We start from the raw sequence: 14,013 nt of genomic DNA on the forward strand, positions 1-14,013 counted from the left end.
AAAAAAGTCATAGTATAGTATGTCGTCCAAAATCGTGACAAAAAAGTCATAGTATAGTATGTCGTCCAAAACCGTGAAAAAAAAGTCATAGTATAGTATGTCGTCCAAAACTATTACAAAAAGTCAAAATATAATATGTTGTCCAGTATCATGAAAAAACGTCATATAGTATAGTGTGTTGTCCAAAACTATTGAAAAAAAGTCAAAATATAGTATGTCATCCAAAACCACGAAAAAACGTCATAGTATAGAAAATCGTCAAAAAGTTTATATCAAAAGTCAGATGTCTATTTGTAAAAACAATGCATGGAAAAAGTGTAGTATAGTAAGGCGTAAAATTTAATGATAAATAGTAGTCATGAAAAAAGTCAGAGTGTACGTCATAAAACTTTAACACAAAAACTCACTGTGGTGTTTTAAAAACATTTCATGTAAAAAGTCATAGTATAGAATGCCATAAAAATCTGCTGAAAAGAATGCGCATGCATATTTCTTTCTTTTAGTGTTGAATTTTAAGAGTTTAATGCATCTGGCTCCTGCTGTTTGTGTCCCACATGGCTTTGTTGCTCGCACTTAACGCTTCATTTTTTTAAGGGCCTAAATTGTTGCTTAATTGATTTATCAACTTTTAATACTCTTAAGATCCCGTGGACACGTTATATAAAACATCTCCTTATGGCTTTAAAGTAATGTTGCTGCTCACAGTTTAACAGTGTCAGGGATCCCAGCGTGCAGAGCAGCGTCCTAGGCATGGTGGGAGGTGTCGGGGCAGGGCTGGCTGTGTCTGTACGCCATGATGAAGGATGATGACTGGTGCCACCAGTAAAACATCAGCACCAGCAGCAGGTGCCACACCTGGTGACTGGAGCCCAGGTAGTTCAGCTGACCTGCAGCAACATGACAGAGGAGGAACAGAGCAGGAAATGAAACCAGAGTCTGACAGTTTGACTTTGGCAACACAAAACTGTCTGTTCTGTATGTAAAGACAGTTTGTAACTTCAAGTTGTCTTTTATAAAGTGTTACCTTTGCAGACTTAAATATAATAACTGAGTATAATTTGATCATCAGTCTACATCATCCTTCACAACCGCTGATGTGCAGTAGGATGTATTTTAGGTATTTTGTGCAAAATTTTTTCAAAACCTGGAAAACACCAGATGACACACACATGGCTGTGATGTCTGAAACTGTTTAATGTGCTGCTGCCTGTATTCTCTTTCAAAGGAGATTTTTAATCTCAGTAAGGCTTTTCCTGTTTGAATAAATTTTAAATAAAAATAAATAAAACACACTCAGCTTTGAAAATGCTTCAAATGCAACAGACGCTGATGCTTAAAATTTACATTCGGAATCACACAAAGCTTTCAGTGCTGTTTGTGACCTCATTTCCCTCCAAAAATAAAACTACAACTTTGAAGCCCTTTGAACATTTCACTGCTTAGTTATTGGATATAATAGTGATCATTTCTGATCGAGTATGGAGCTGTAAATGACCCCAAACTGTTTATATCATTCCAAAATACGGAAATCGAAAAGTAGTCTCACCTGGGAAGTAGCGCTCAGGAACTTTTGAAACGTAGAAAATGAGTGCTAATGCAGCGATGAAGTACATCCCCAGGACTCGAGGAACAAAAGCCTAAAAGGAAAAAGTATTTATTCAACCAATGTGTGGACAAAAATGAACAGCAGCTACAGAACACTTGACGTAAGTGAGTGATTAGTATAAATAACATTATCAGACACAATTACAGTCTAAATATTGGCTGGAGCTGCTTATCTTTTAGAAGCTGAACACTGCTACAACAGAAACAATTCCACAATTGAATAAATATTATAGCTGAAAAAAATCAATTGAACAGTGCCATCACTTTTCACAGCTGACATCAGTCTCTAGAGATGCAGCATACATCAATGCATCTCCACAATTTTAAATCCACATTTTTCTCCCTTGTAGAACAAAATGATTTCAACTTGCAGACTAATACCTTTGGTTAAAATATCAATCAAAGCTTCACTCAGCTCAACTTGAGCTCAAACTTAAGAATCAAGGCAGTGGATATTATGGTCATTGAGACAACGCTGAGCGTGCTGACCTGGACGAGCTCTGAGGAGAAGCCCCCAGTGATGCAGATCCAGTGGACGGTGGGGATGAGGCCGTACCCGGCCACCAAGCAGAAGATGAGCGAGCGCAGCTGCTTCCACTGCTTGCTGAGGTAATGAGGGTGGATCTGAGCGAAGAAGACGGCCAGGATCATGGCCAGGACCGTCACTAGGTACACCTGCCGCCAGTACTGCAGGGACAGAAAGGTCAATGGTTACACCATACACAGTTACAAATACATACACTCCCTTCCTATTCACAGTGAACATACGTATACATTTCACTGTGTCATTCTAACATTTACTATAAAGGGAGTAAATTCTAAGGCTTTTCTACAAGTTCTACAGATCTGAGAGTTTTGAAAAGCCGTCACACTTTGTCAAACTAAAACCTTCTGGACATATTAAAAGATTAATTCAAGACTAGGGCTGTACAAAGTGTCATCGCAATGTCAACTTGCACGATAATTGCTTAGGACTGCAATACTGCACTTTAAATATAGTAACAATTATAATAAAAACATCACAATGTGTCTGCAGGCACTACTTTGTCTGATGCCTTGCTGTTAACTCTGTGGCCAAATGGACAGAGCCCTCGCCGTTAGACACTGTCTGATTGGTCAGAGTCTGCATGTACATGAGGTTTATTAGACGAGTGCTGCCACACTACTCTAAAGAGTGTGAGAAGGTAAGTGCAGATGAAAGTACGAATGTCAGAGAGGAACTGGTGCCTAAAAATGCATGTCAGCCATCTGACAATATTTTGGATTCAGGAGCGACAACATGGTACAAGCAGGTACCGTGCAAGTCTGAGTCAAGAACTACGAACACTTTGATATCTGTTTATTTATTGCAAGTTATATTGTTATCGCTATATTCAACAACATTATCCTTCCTCATATCATGCAGCCCTATTCATGAATGAATGAATGAATTTATTCCGGTCTTACATCTCAAAATATACATAATTCATTCACACCAATATGTACATGTTGACTGAAAAGGTGTAGACTGTAGCAGAAGCTTATTTAGCCCACCCTCTTTACACACGCACACATACTCAAAAAAACAAAAAAAAAAAAAACAGCTCACAATGCAGCTAGTGCTGCAACTAACGATTATTTTCATTGTCGACTAATCTGTTGATTATTTCTTCGATTAGTCGACTAATCATTTTATCGAAAAATGTGTTAAAATGTTGTTGAATGTCGGTCTGTCTCTTCCAAATCCCAAAATGATGTCATCTAATGTCCTGTTTCATACTCACGCCAAAGGGTTTTAGTTCACCGTCACGGGAGAGTGTGTAAAGCTGCCAATATTTGAACGTAAGAGGCTGCAATAAGATTATTCTGGGGTTCTTTTATAGTACTTTTCTATGAAAAATGACTCAAACTGATTAGTCGACTACTAAAATAGTCACCGATTATTTTAATAGTCGATTAGTCATCGATTAGTCGACTAATCGTGGCAGCCCTAAATGCAGCCAACAAAAGGCTGATAACTGAGAAATAAGAACAATTTAAAACCACAAAACAAAAAAATTGAAGCCAAATCTCAGTTATGTATCTTTGAATTGCTGACTTTTTATATAATGTTTTTGATTGTGATAAAGAAGTGCTAAGTTTTAATTCATACTTAATTGTACTCCTTTAACAGAAATACAGTTTATTTTAGTGTTTGTTCTGACTGTTGGTTTTCTAAACATCTCAGTTCCTCTGAGCTCATAGTGTCTATCTCTACTTTCAAAAAGAGTCTGTATAGTGTTTGGAACAAGGTTATTTTTAACTTTATATATAAACTTTATTGTGCTCAATTCAACTAAATCATAAAATTTTAGTATTTGCAATTTAATAAAAAGTGGATTTGTGGAGTCTTTATATGCAGCATGATTGATTATTCTAATAGCTTTTTTCTGTAACATGAATATGGGTTTTATATTGGTTATATACGTACTGCCCCATACTTCAACACAATACAATATGTCAGGCAGAAAAAGAGCGCAATACAATATGTACAGAGTATGTTTATGTAATATATATTTGTATCTATATAGTATTGCTATTGTTTTAGATATTTTGTTTTTAACATTGCTTATGTGTGATTTCCAGGTGAGTTTATAAACAATAATCACACCAAGAAATTTATAAACTCTTTCTAATTCAATTTCATTAATTACCAGTTTCAATTGAATTTTAATTTGCCCTTTGGAGAATACAATATATTTAGTTTATCTATGTTCAAGGAAAGCTTATAAAGGTCAAACCAATTTTTTAATCTCTGTAGCCCTTTTTCTGCCTTGCTGAGAAGTAATTCTAAGTTTTCCCCTGAGCAATATAAGGTTGTATCATCAGCAAATAATACATAATTGAACTCGTTAGTCACACTACAAATGTCATTAATATATAGAATGAACAACTTGGGCCCCAATATCGAACCCTGCGGCACCCCGGAAGTTATTCTAAGCATATTGGACCTCACATCACTTATTTGCATATTGATATCTATTGTCCAGATAATTTTTTTAGCCAAGTGTGTGCAATTCCTCTGAACCCATACCTTTCAAGTTTATGTAGCAATATATTATGATCTATTGTATGGAATGCCTTCTACAAATCTATGAAAATCCCTATTGTATGCTATTGTTATTGTTCATGACCTTATAAAAACACACAGAGCTGGTGGAGCAGCGTGTTTATGAGACAGTACGACAGGCAGCAGCAGGAAATGACACCACCAGGAGGCAGGCAAACTGCCGACCCTGTTCTGTACTAACGTGTGAGTGAATGTGCAGCACAAAGTAACCCGCTATTACATGATTTTAACATTTCCATTATCATTTTAATGGAATATAATTTTAAAACAATATTATTCAAGACACATTTTGACTTTTGAAGGTGCTCATGAACACTTCTGATAATTTTTTCAGTGGTCAAACAAGTAGTTGATTAATGAAGTGACAGAAAACAATCATTTATCCAGTAAAAATTCAAAGTGTCGGCTCCTTCCGGGTAGAGCTGCAACAATTAGTTGATCGAAAGAAAATTAATTGCTAACTATTTTGATGATCAATTAATGTTTCAGTCTTTTTCTTGTGAGCAAAAAATGTCAAAGAGTTGATGTTTCCAGCATCTGAAATGTAATAATTTGCTGCTTTTCTTTGTCATTTATGACAGTAAATGAAGAGTTATAGGGTTTTGGACTGTTGGTTGGACAAAAGACGAAATTTGAAAATGTCACTTTGGGCTTTGGGAAATTGTGATGAGCATTTTTCACCTTTTAAAACATTTATAGACTAAATAATTAATCATGAAAATAATAATAAAAATAATAGTTAATTGCAGCCCTGGCTCCAGCTCCTCCAATGTGAGATTTTGCTGCTTTTGTCTGTTTTATATCAACGTTTACTTAAAATCTTTGGCTCTTGGACTATTAGTCAGAGGAAAGAAAGAATAAAAAACAATTTCAAGACTTTACCCTGAGCTCTGGGAATGTGTCTCTGTGTGACTGGGAAAAAAAGATGAATCAAGAATTAAACGATTGTTTGCTGAAGCCATAAAATGTTTTCTGTGATCCAAATCAATTGAGGAAACTAACACCTCAGGTTTGATAGCTACCATTTCATGTATGGGTTTATTCTACTTGCATATATTATTTGCACTTCCTCAGTAAAAAAAAAAAAGAGCGAAGATCTAAGCATGTGCTAAAAACCGTCTCCAACTGTTTCAAACCTACAGCGAGTCGTCACTGTTAACTTAAACTTCTATAAGTAACTGTGCACAGTCTGGACAGCCTCGTCTCAGTCCCTTCTGTCCATTTGTGTGGATGTAGGCCTCCGTCCAGTCACACGTCCTCATGTGACGAGTCCTGCTGAATTTCACAGTGAATAAATTTGCACCAGGAACAAGGCCCCGCTCGGCTCCAGCCAAATTTCTTAAGCTCTTCTCCTAACAGACACCGTGTTCTCTTCTCCAAATCTGCATCTCTAAAACACTCTGACGAGACAAGAGTTTGACTGGCTAAATATAAAAAAAAATAAATAAAAAAAATCAGTTTTTCTGTAGGGACTTGGCTTGCCACAGGAGTGGAGGCACCCAGAAGCGGAGCCCCAGTCTTGGCAAGGACGGGGGGCCCCCTTCGCTGAGACAGCTCCCAGACTTGCGAACGTCATATGGTGGGGAACAGGAGTGACGGACCGCTCCGTGAACGCAGCCATCTGGTTTGGGCTGGAGCAGATTTCAGCTGCGTTCTGGGGGCAAAATAACCCAGTGCTTCCAATATGCGGGGGAAAGCGAACAGTAAGGAGTACAGCCAAATACTTCAGGAGTAAAAAAAATGTAAAAAAAAAAATGAAAAGAGAAGCAACCAGGAAAGGAAAAGAAATAACATGGTGGTGGGCGGCTGTCATCAGAGGCTGTTTTCCAAACGGCGAGCGCAGCAAAGGTGTCGTGTTGCTTATTCACCAGGAACAATGAGTCAATCAGCAGAGCCAGACTGTGGGCTCCACTTCAGCTTTATTCAATTACGGCTTCTCAGGCCGAGGATGAGCTAAAAAGTCTCCGGGGAGGACTGTGGTTAGATGTTGAAGCGATGATCTGTGCAGTGCCGCTCACACATAAAACATATTTACATTATCTATAATGTACATGAAGCTGCAGCACGTGTAGCACTACAGTAAACCTTGATTCTTCTAAAATAGGGCTGAATATCAAATCTCAGTCCTTTTCGGTACCAACTCAGACCCACAATCTTCTTCACTTATTCTCTGATCAGACAGTTTATAATCTAAATCATAATTTTATCATTTTACGAGTATTCTTGACCAGAAAATAACAGTCTGACAAAAAATATTCTCATCACAGGATCTACTTATTCTGTTTCCGAAGCTTTCAGCCACATCACATGAAATTCCATCCACAGAGGAAACACAGAGGAAGGCCACAAAATGTTTGAGAGCTTCGGAAACAAAATAAGTAGCAGTCTGATTTTAGACCTCTGAATCAACGCCCACATCTCCAATTTAGCTTTGCATGAGGGATTAAGAACGCCACTGTCTTCTCCTTGCAAAGCTTCAGAGCTGCTGAACTACGTCCACATAAAACGGCAACAGAAAAATGGCAACAAGCATGGCTGAGACTGACGAAGCTGCACAGATTGTTGTAAGTCAACTTACTAAAATAGCAGCCCCTACATTTTAAAATGTCTTAGACTGCACTGAAAAATGTGCTCAAACAGCTACTGGAGCATCCAGTGGGATGGATACAGCAGCCACGACTTACTGGCTGGGACAAAATAAACTCAGATAAGCAGAACCCAACGTCAGGCTTCTGTGGTCACAATTTTCAAATCCCAGAGGCAGCAATTTAAAAAAAAACAACAACAACCAGGTTGTAAACACCTGGCCCAGTGAGCTTCATGTGCACACTGACTGCCCTACACTCATCCTGACATATGCGAATGAGAGTAGATGAAGAAAACATTAATGCAAGCTGTGATGCTCGCAGTACTACCCTATGAAAACGGCCATGGCTGGTTTAAGTGCAATCTACATGAATACATATCACGTAGTTTACTGTAGGGAGTGTGTGGTCAGTGAGATAGAGAGTTGCAGTGGATGTGATGAGAGCAGAGAATCGTGTGCTGAAGCCGTAATGTCCACAGTCAGTGTGCACTTCAGTTTGTATGCTTTGTTTAAATATAACTGACTGGACATCTGTAAGATTCACATTTATTATTCATATATTATTGCTCACAGAAGGTCTGCTCTTCTGCACTACTTCTACTTTTATTTACACTGAGTCATGATGGTTCTATTACGTGTTTACAAGGCTTGAAACTTATAGTCATAATATAGTTCTGTGACGGAAAGTTTTTACGATTCAACAGCTTAATAAACATCAATTCATGCATCAGTTCGTCTCATGTCATCATAACCTGCAGGCCTGGTCTGCATTAGAGAGCAGTTAAAAAGTTAACTGTATTCAATGTTGTATTGATCACACTACAGAATGACTTATATTTTGTGTACAGCGGTATAATATGTGAGATAACAAACATCAAAAATAAATAAATTGCATATTTAATTGCAGCTGCTCTATTAGTCTAAAAAATGGCAGAATATTTTTTGTTATCGTTCAAACTGATCTTAGACGAAATTCAAGATTTAAGAAATTTGACTACTTTTATCATATTACAAAGAGTTTTGTACACAAATGTTTTCATATATAAGTATGGGTATTAAGGTTGCAGGTTGTAAGCACTTTCCTTGATTGATCACTTGTAACATTAATGATCAATCAGTTGATTAATCATGATTTTAAAAAAGACACCATACTAGGAGACTAAACATTGTGTATATTTAAGAATAGATCTTTATTTGATCAATTATATTTCACATATTCAATCAAACCCTTAACGACCGATTAATCGATCATCAATTAATCGTTATCATCCTTAACAGCTATCAAAACAGTACTGTTTTGGTACTGATACCAAAATAGTAATGAAAAATTGTGGGATTTTCTCAGATCATGGAAGTAGAAAACATGAAACAGTGCAGCAGTTTGTTCACTCTGCCTGTCGTCTGCTGCATGAACTAGACTCCACAAGAAGAGTAAGCTGCAGTTAAACTGAGTCGGAGTGTAACTGAGTCAGGAGCAGCATCTGAGTGCAGCTTTTTACATTTAGCACTTCAAAGGATTTTAAACTGACACTCTGGATGCAGAAAGTGGTGCACCACATGAAAAACCAAGTGACTGATCTGTCAGTGATGTTTAACTTTACCCTTGTAGACTCAATAATACCCAATACCTTTTTTATTGAATCCCTAACTGAGTAAATGTAATCATTTTATACATGTTTTGGCAGACCAAAACAGTGACACATTAATTTTTGTAAAGTCAAGCTCAGGAAAGTCAGACACTGGGCTAAACTTAACCTTTGTTCGATTAATAGCAGCTACCTTCAGGCAGATGCTGCTGATATTTTTGCAAGCAAGAGTGTGAAATCTAAAATAAAACTTTAGTGCATAAGCAGGCATCAGATACCGCTGTGTGCAGACACATGACATCACATCTTATCCACTCTCTGATTACGTTCCTTTGAATGCAATTTAATTATCTATTTCAATTTGCTTGTTTTCTTTATTTTAATACACATTGTTGTTACTATTTATGTCTGGTGTATATAGTTTTTAGAACCTATAATTCTTATTTTTTCATGATTAATTTGTGTATAGTAGATGCTCATATTATGTATAGTATCCTGCTTTTTAAAAATTATCTACACTATGAAATCTATTCTTGTATTTCTGCTGCTGTGACACTTCAATTTCCCTGTGTGGGATCAATAAAGTCAGTCTTATCTGATATGATCTGATGTGCTGTGAATTTTCTGATTTAATACCCTTTCAACAGAAAGAAAACATCCCTTACAAATCCCTAAATTGGCATGCAGATACTAGAGACAAATCAGGGACCACAAGTCAAGATAAATCAAAGAGGTGAACTTACATTATTACAATAGAAGGTGTAGAAGACTCCGGGGACGTAGCAGCCCAGGATGCCGATGGAAACCCCTGCGTAGTCCAGCGCCATCCAGCGGCGGCTCGTCTTCTCCGAGCGGTGGCAACAGAACAGGTGATAACCCACTGAACACAGCATACACAGCTGAGGATGGTAAGATCCAGAGGAGACGACAAGGGGAGAGTCAGGCATTGCAGCAGCGAGGGATGTGATACGACAGCAAGATAACAAGTAAGAAAATATTATGATTTAACCATTTTCATCTCAAAATTCTGCCTTTTTTTTTTTTTTTGATAGACTCATTTTTTTTTTTTTTTTTTAAATTGGACTTGAAGACTCTGGTTCTCGAGCCTGGTCCAGCCAACTGCTGGACTGATTATTTTTCATTTGTTGAGAAGAACTGCCAATATTTTGGATAAGGTCTGATGTCCTTCTGTATCCACTCAGATTAAGGTAACACCATGCAATTGCCACATATTCAGTTTCCAGGATATTTGGCTAAACAGCCACATCGCTCAACATAAGGAGAAACCATGTTGTCACATAACATAAAACAAGCCCTGCCTAGGTAAACTTGGCAAACTTAAAAATGACAGAAACAGACCTGAGATATCGTTTGCAATTCATTCTTATCTAGTATTCATTACATGACGGGGGAAAAAGCAAGAATTCGGACTCAAAAAGTGAGTTCATGGTTTGCCACTAGATAGATTTCTATACTAAAACCTGAGATCTGAAACTTTGACAAAATAAATAAAACAATCCGTAATTTAAAAGATAATTAATATGGTGTTTTAATGACGTCAAATATGACAATGATGTTGAATCCTGCTCTTTATCAGAAGAATTCTGCAACAGCTCAACTATCAGAATGATGTAACACCACCGGCTCAGCCACTGCCATTTTCTGTCTCTATATTAAGCAGACTGTATTGGCAGCATTATGTGCACAGAGATCTGACCCAACAAGATAATTAACATTTGAGAACAGCTGACTAAGGAGAGGCACGATTACTATTCTTGTTTTTATTTTATAATAGTCCATCATACAAAGGAATTTATTAACACTTGATGAACTTAAAACATAATGGATGCCAGCTGAACCACAACACAGCCTTACTGTAACATCAACCAAACTACCAACTAGTGAAAATGTAAGATGTAAGGCGACGTCCTAATTTCTACTGACTGTTGTAGCTGAAATAAACTGGGAAACTCAGTCCTGTACCTGGAAGCAGAAGAGCCCGATGGAGTAGATGACGTAGTCCTCTTTGGAGGCGCCGATGGCTGGCAGCACCGAGGCCATGTTGTACACCCCGACAAAGAAGAAGAGGAGGAAGCCCAACAGATGGCTCCAGATATTCACCGTCTCATTGGACAGAATGAAGAGGCTGCACAGAGGGTTTACAAACGTTAAACAGTCACTGAGATAAAAAATCCATTCTGTCTTCTCCTTTTACTACAGACTGAGCAATCTCAACCACACAGACCGTAGTATTTAAAGGAATACTAAGCAAGATTGCCAAAGTGAAAGTGAATGCCAACCCCAGGTTTGCTCTTCTGTTGGCATTTTGCGACAATATTTTTACCCTTTTTCTGCGCTGTGTGCACGATTCTTATAGCTTCCTCTTAGATACATGCTACTTATGGTCTGGCAACTGGTCGCTACCTTTTGATTAAGCCCCAACCTCACCTGCCCACTGTGCCCAGGAACATCCCAAACACAGCAAAACAAAAAGAAAATAAGAAAATACAGGCAAAGAGTAGAGTCTCTGCAGATAAATACAGCGCCACACACTTCTAGCAGGTCATAAGTGATGTTTGAGAGGTACTACTTCACTCTGATTGGCAGTTCAACTCAGCACACGAGAGGAGAAACGGAAGTGAGGAAAGTAAACAAACTGCATAAGTCAGGAGGGCGTGAGACTGAAACAAACTTGTCATATTAAGTAACATTATTTTTTTGCCCATTGAGCTCTTTAGCAGAAAAGTTTGTGTTGTTGTTCATTAGAGCATGGCAAGTACCCTTTGTTCTTTCAACATTGGGTTGTCTTGTTAACATGCTAACTGGCTAACTAGCATCTTGAATCCGTCCTGTCAATCTTCCAGTATACAGACTACTGCTATCTGCTGGTTTGAAGGGTTATTTCCTCTCACACAGACGCAGAACTTACATACTAGTTGGACACTGTCTTTGTGGCGTGTTCAAGTACAACTTTCTGGCCAAAACAAAGGTCATGTGAGGTGACCCAACAGTCGGCCTTCCTTGCTAGTAGTTTTCTTTATGTTAGTTTGACTTTGAGGAGGAATGAATTTGGTGTGATTAGCTGCTGTAACTGACCAACAAAATTATGTTGCTTCAAAGACTCAGAGTAAAGTTATACCATTGATTTTGTCAGTGTTTGAATACTAGCATTAAGTAGGCAAGTAGTGGCCTATCTGTGGGGTATTTGTCTGGGTATCAACCTGTTTTTAAGAACATGAATTTGTAAAGGAAGGCAACTAAAACAACAGAAGAACCCACAAAAAAAGAAAATGTTTGGCTGTTCTGTCATAATGAAATCATCCAGCTCTTCTGTTGTTGAAATGTATCATTACATAACAAAATGCTGTGTTAAATTAAATAAAACCAGGTCAGAAAAGTCCCTGAGCCAACCTCTGGAGTCGACTCTGCACACTGACTTCCCTGAGGAGCAGTCAAGACAACTTCTCCTTTGAGGATTAATAAACTATTACGACATTACTGCTCACCTTTTAATGCACAGTCTGGAGGGCAGGTAGGCTCTGTATCCATCTGTGATGTAGGGGTTCTCCCTCAGAAACAACGGGATCTGTTCATAGGTGTACAGTCTGATTCCTCGAGGCACCAGCACAGGCCAGTACTGATAACCTCCCAGCTCAATGTAGTGTGTCGTCTGAGCGCTCTTTTGGGGTTTTTGAGGCATGGCTGGGCCGTAGGACTCTGCCTTAGTCTGACCTGAAGCTGAGAATAAAAAGACAGATCCATTAAAGCCTGCATCCTCACATGATAACTCTTATTAAACATTACAGCATGGTTGACAAGTTAAATGCTGTCACACTTATTTTTAAGACTGCGGCTTCTCAGTTTACCTGATCTACAAGCCACTGTGTCAGGCAGGAGAGTTTATTTTACTGTCTAATGGAGCAGGGATACAAGTAACCAGATTACTTAGAGTTTATCTTTAGTGATATGCTGAAGAACATGTTAACAACTGACATCAGGGACAAGCTGACTGTCTCTATTATCTGAGTGACAGGAACTTGAGGAGCTAACATTAGCTAGCTAACACTATTTGACAGCTTTAAAGGGGCAGCCATCGACTTGTCTTACATGTAATCTCGTGTTTACCTACGTTAACAACCTCAAGCTCATCCATTCCGCAACACCAAACTCCATTCAGGAATTTAGCAATTTTTGGCCTGACGTGCTGACAAACGTTTACGTCAACAGAACATGGCTCAAGAGTTTTTTTAAGAAGCTCCAGACTCCAAATAATAATCCAGCTGGCATCTGATACTCCAACCACCACTTATTAATTATTAATAGAAAGGTTTCTACTCCCAGTCTTCCCCAACTACTATAAAATCGACTAGTTAGCCTAACGTCAAAACGCGGTGGCAAGAACTGTCACCGATTCTGACAGTTGTGATTTTGTTGACATAACGTGCTTGCTTTGACAATTATTATAAGCCGATTATGTCAAAAGAACCCACTTAACTAGACACCATATTAAGTTGAACCTTTTCGGGTAAATAATGCTGCCATCAACTAGGTCAATCTTAAAATAACAGAATTGTCAAAGCGCTTTGGCAGCCACTGGCTAATTACAGCTGAACAGGCTACACTACATGCTAGCTAACAAAGCTTTGTTTAGAGCCAATAAATTAACAATAAACTCACCTTTTAATTTGGTGTATGTGCAGTTTGTTCCATTTTGGGGCTTGTAATACGTGTTATGCATTTGTATGAATAAGTTAACATTAATTTAATAAGACAACGTAGTGTACATCAAGTTTCGGCTACAACATCTTCCAAATCATCAGAGACGTCATCAGTGATGGACCCCTCCGCGTGCCCCGAGACCGCCTGAGTGAAAACAGACCCAAACATAGCTGGCTTCACAATGCAGGGTAATAAACCAGACAAAAATAATAATAATGATAATAAAATAATGTTAACAAGACTGAAAGCACTGTAAAAAAACTGTGGACCCTGTCGTAAAAAAAATCCAATCGAACTACAGTTACCAAGATTAGGTCTGAACTTTCACAATATACTTTTCCTTTTACAAAATGTTTATTAAATATTTGAACAACTAAAAGTGACACACTAAGAAATACAGCAAAAATACATTTAAACAATATTTAGCT

At 38.1% G+C, this 14,013-nt stretch overlaps 1 protein-coding gene across 1 annotated transcript in view; it reads right to left on the bottom strand.

Moving 5' to 3' along the window:
- The window catches only part of paqr3a (progestin and adipoQ receptor family member IIIa), a 19,936-nt gene extending 6,228 nt beyond the window's left edge, over positions 1-13,708 (bottom strand). Inside the window, exons 1-7 of the mRNA XM_050052140.1 lie at positions 13,544-13,708; positions 12,373-12,604; positions 10,850-11,012; positions 9,610-9,765; positions 2,095-2,292; positions 1,547-1,637; positions 704-887 (exon numbers count right to left, since the gene is read on the bottom strand). Of these exons, the coding sequence (XP_049908097.1) occupies positions 745-887; positions 1,547-1,637; positions 2,095-2,292; positions 9,610-9,765; positions 10,850-11,012; positions 12,373-12,604; positions 13,544-13,604 (1,044 nt within the window). The 5' untranslated portion in view covers positions 13,605-13,708 and the 3' untranslated portion in view covers positions 704-744. The remainder of the gene's footprint in view (positions 1-703; positions 888-1,546; positions 1,638-2,094; positions 2,293-9,609; positions 9,766-10,849; positions 11,013-12,372; positions 12,605-13,543) is intronic.
- Positions 13,709-14,013: the final 305 nt, after the last annotated feature.

This window comes from Epinephelus moara, chromosome 8 (genome assembly GCF_006386435.1).
Source record: "Epinephelus moara isolate mb chromosome 8, YSFRI_EMoa_1.0, whole genome shotgun sequence".
Classification (NCBI taxonomy): domain Eukaryota; kingdom Metazoa; phylum Chordata; class Actinopteri; order Perciformes; family Serranidae; genus Epinephelus; species Epinephelus moara.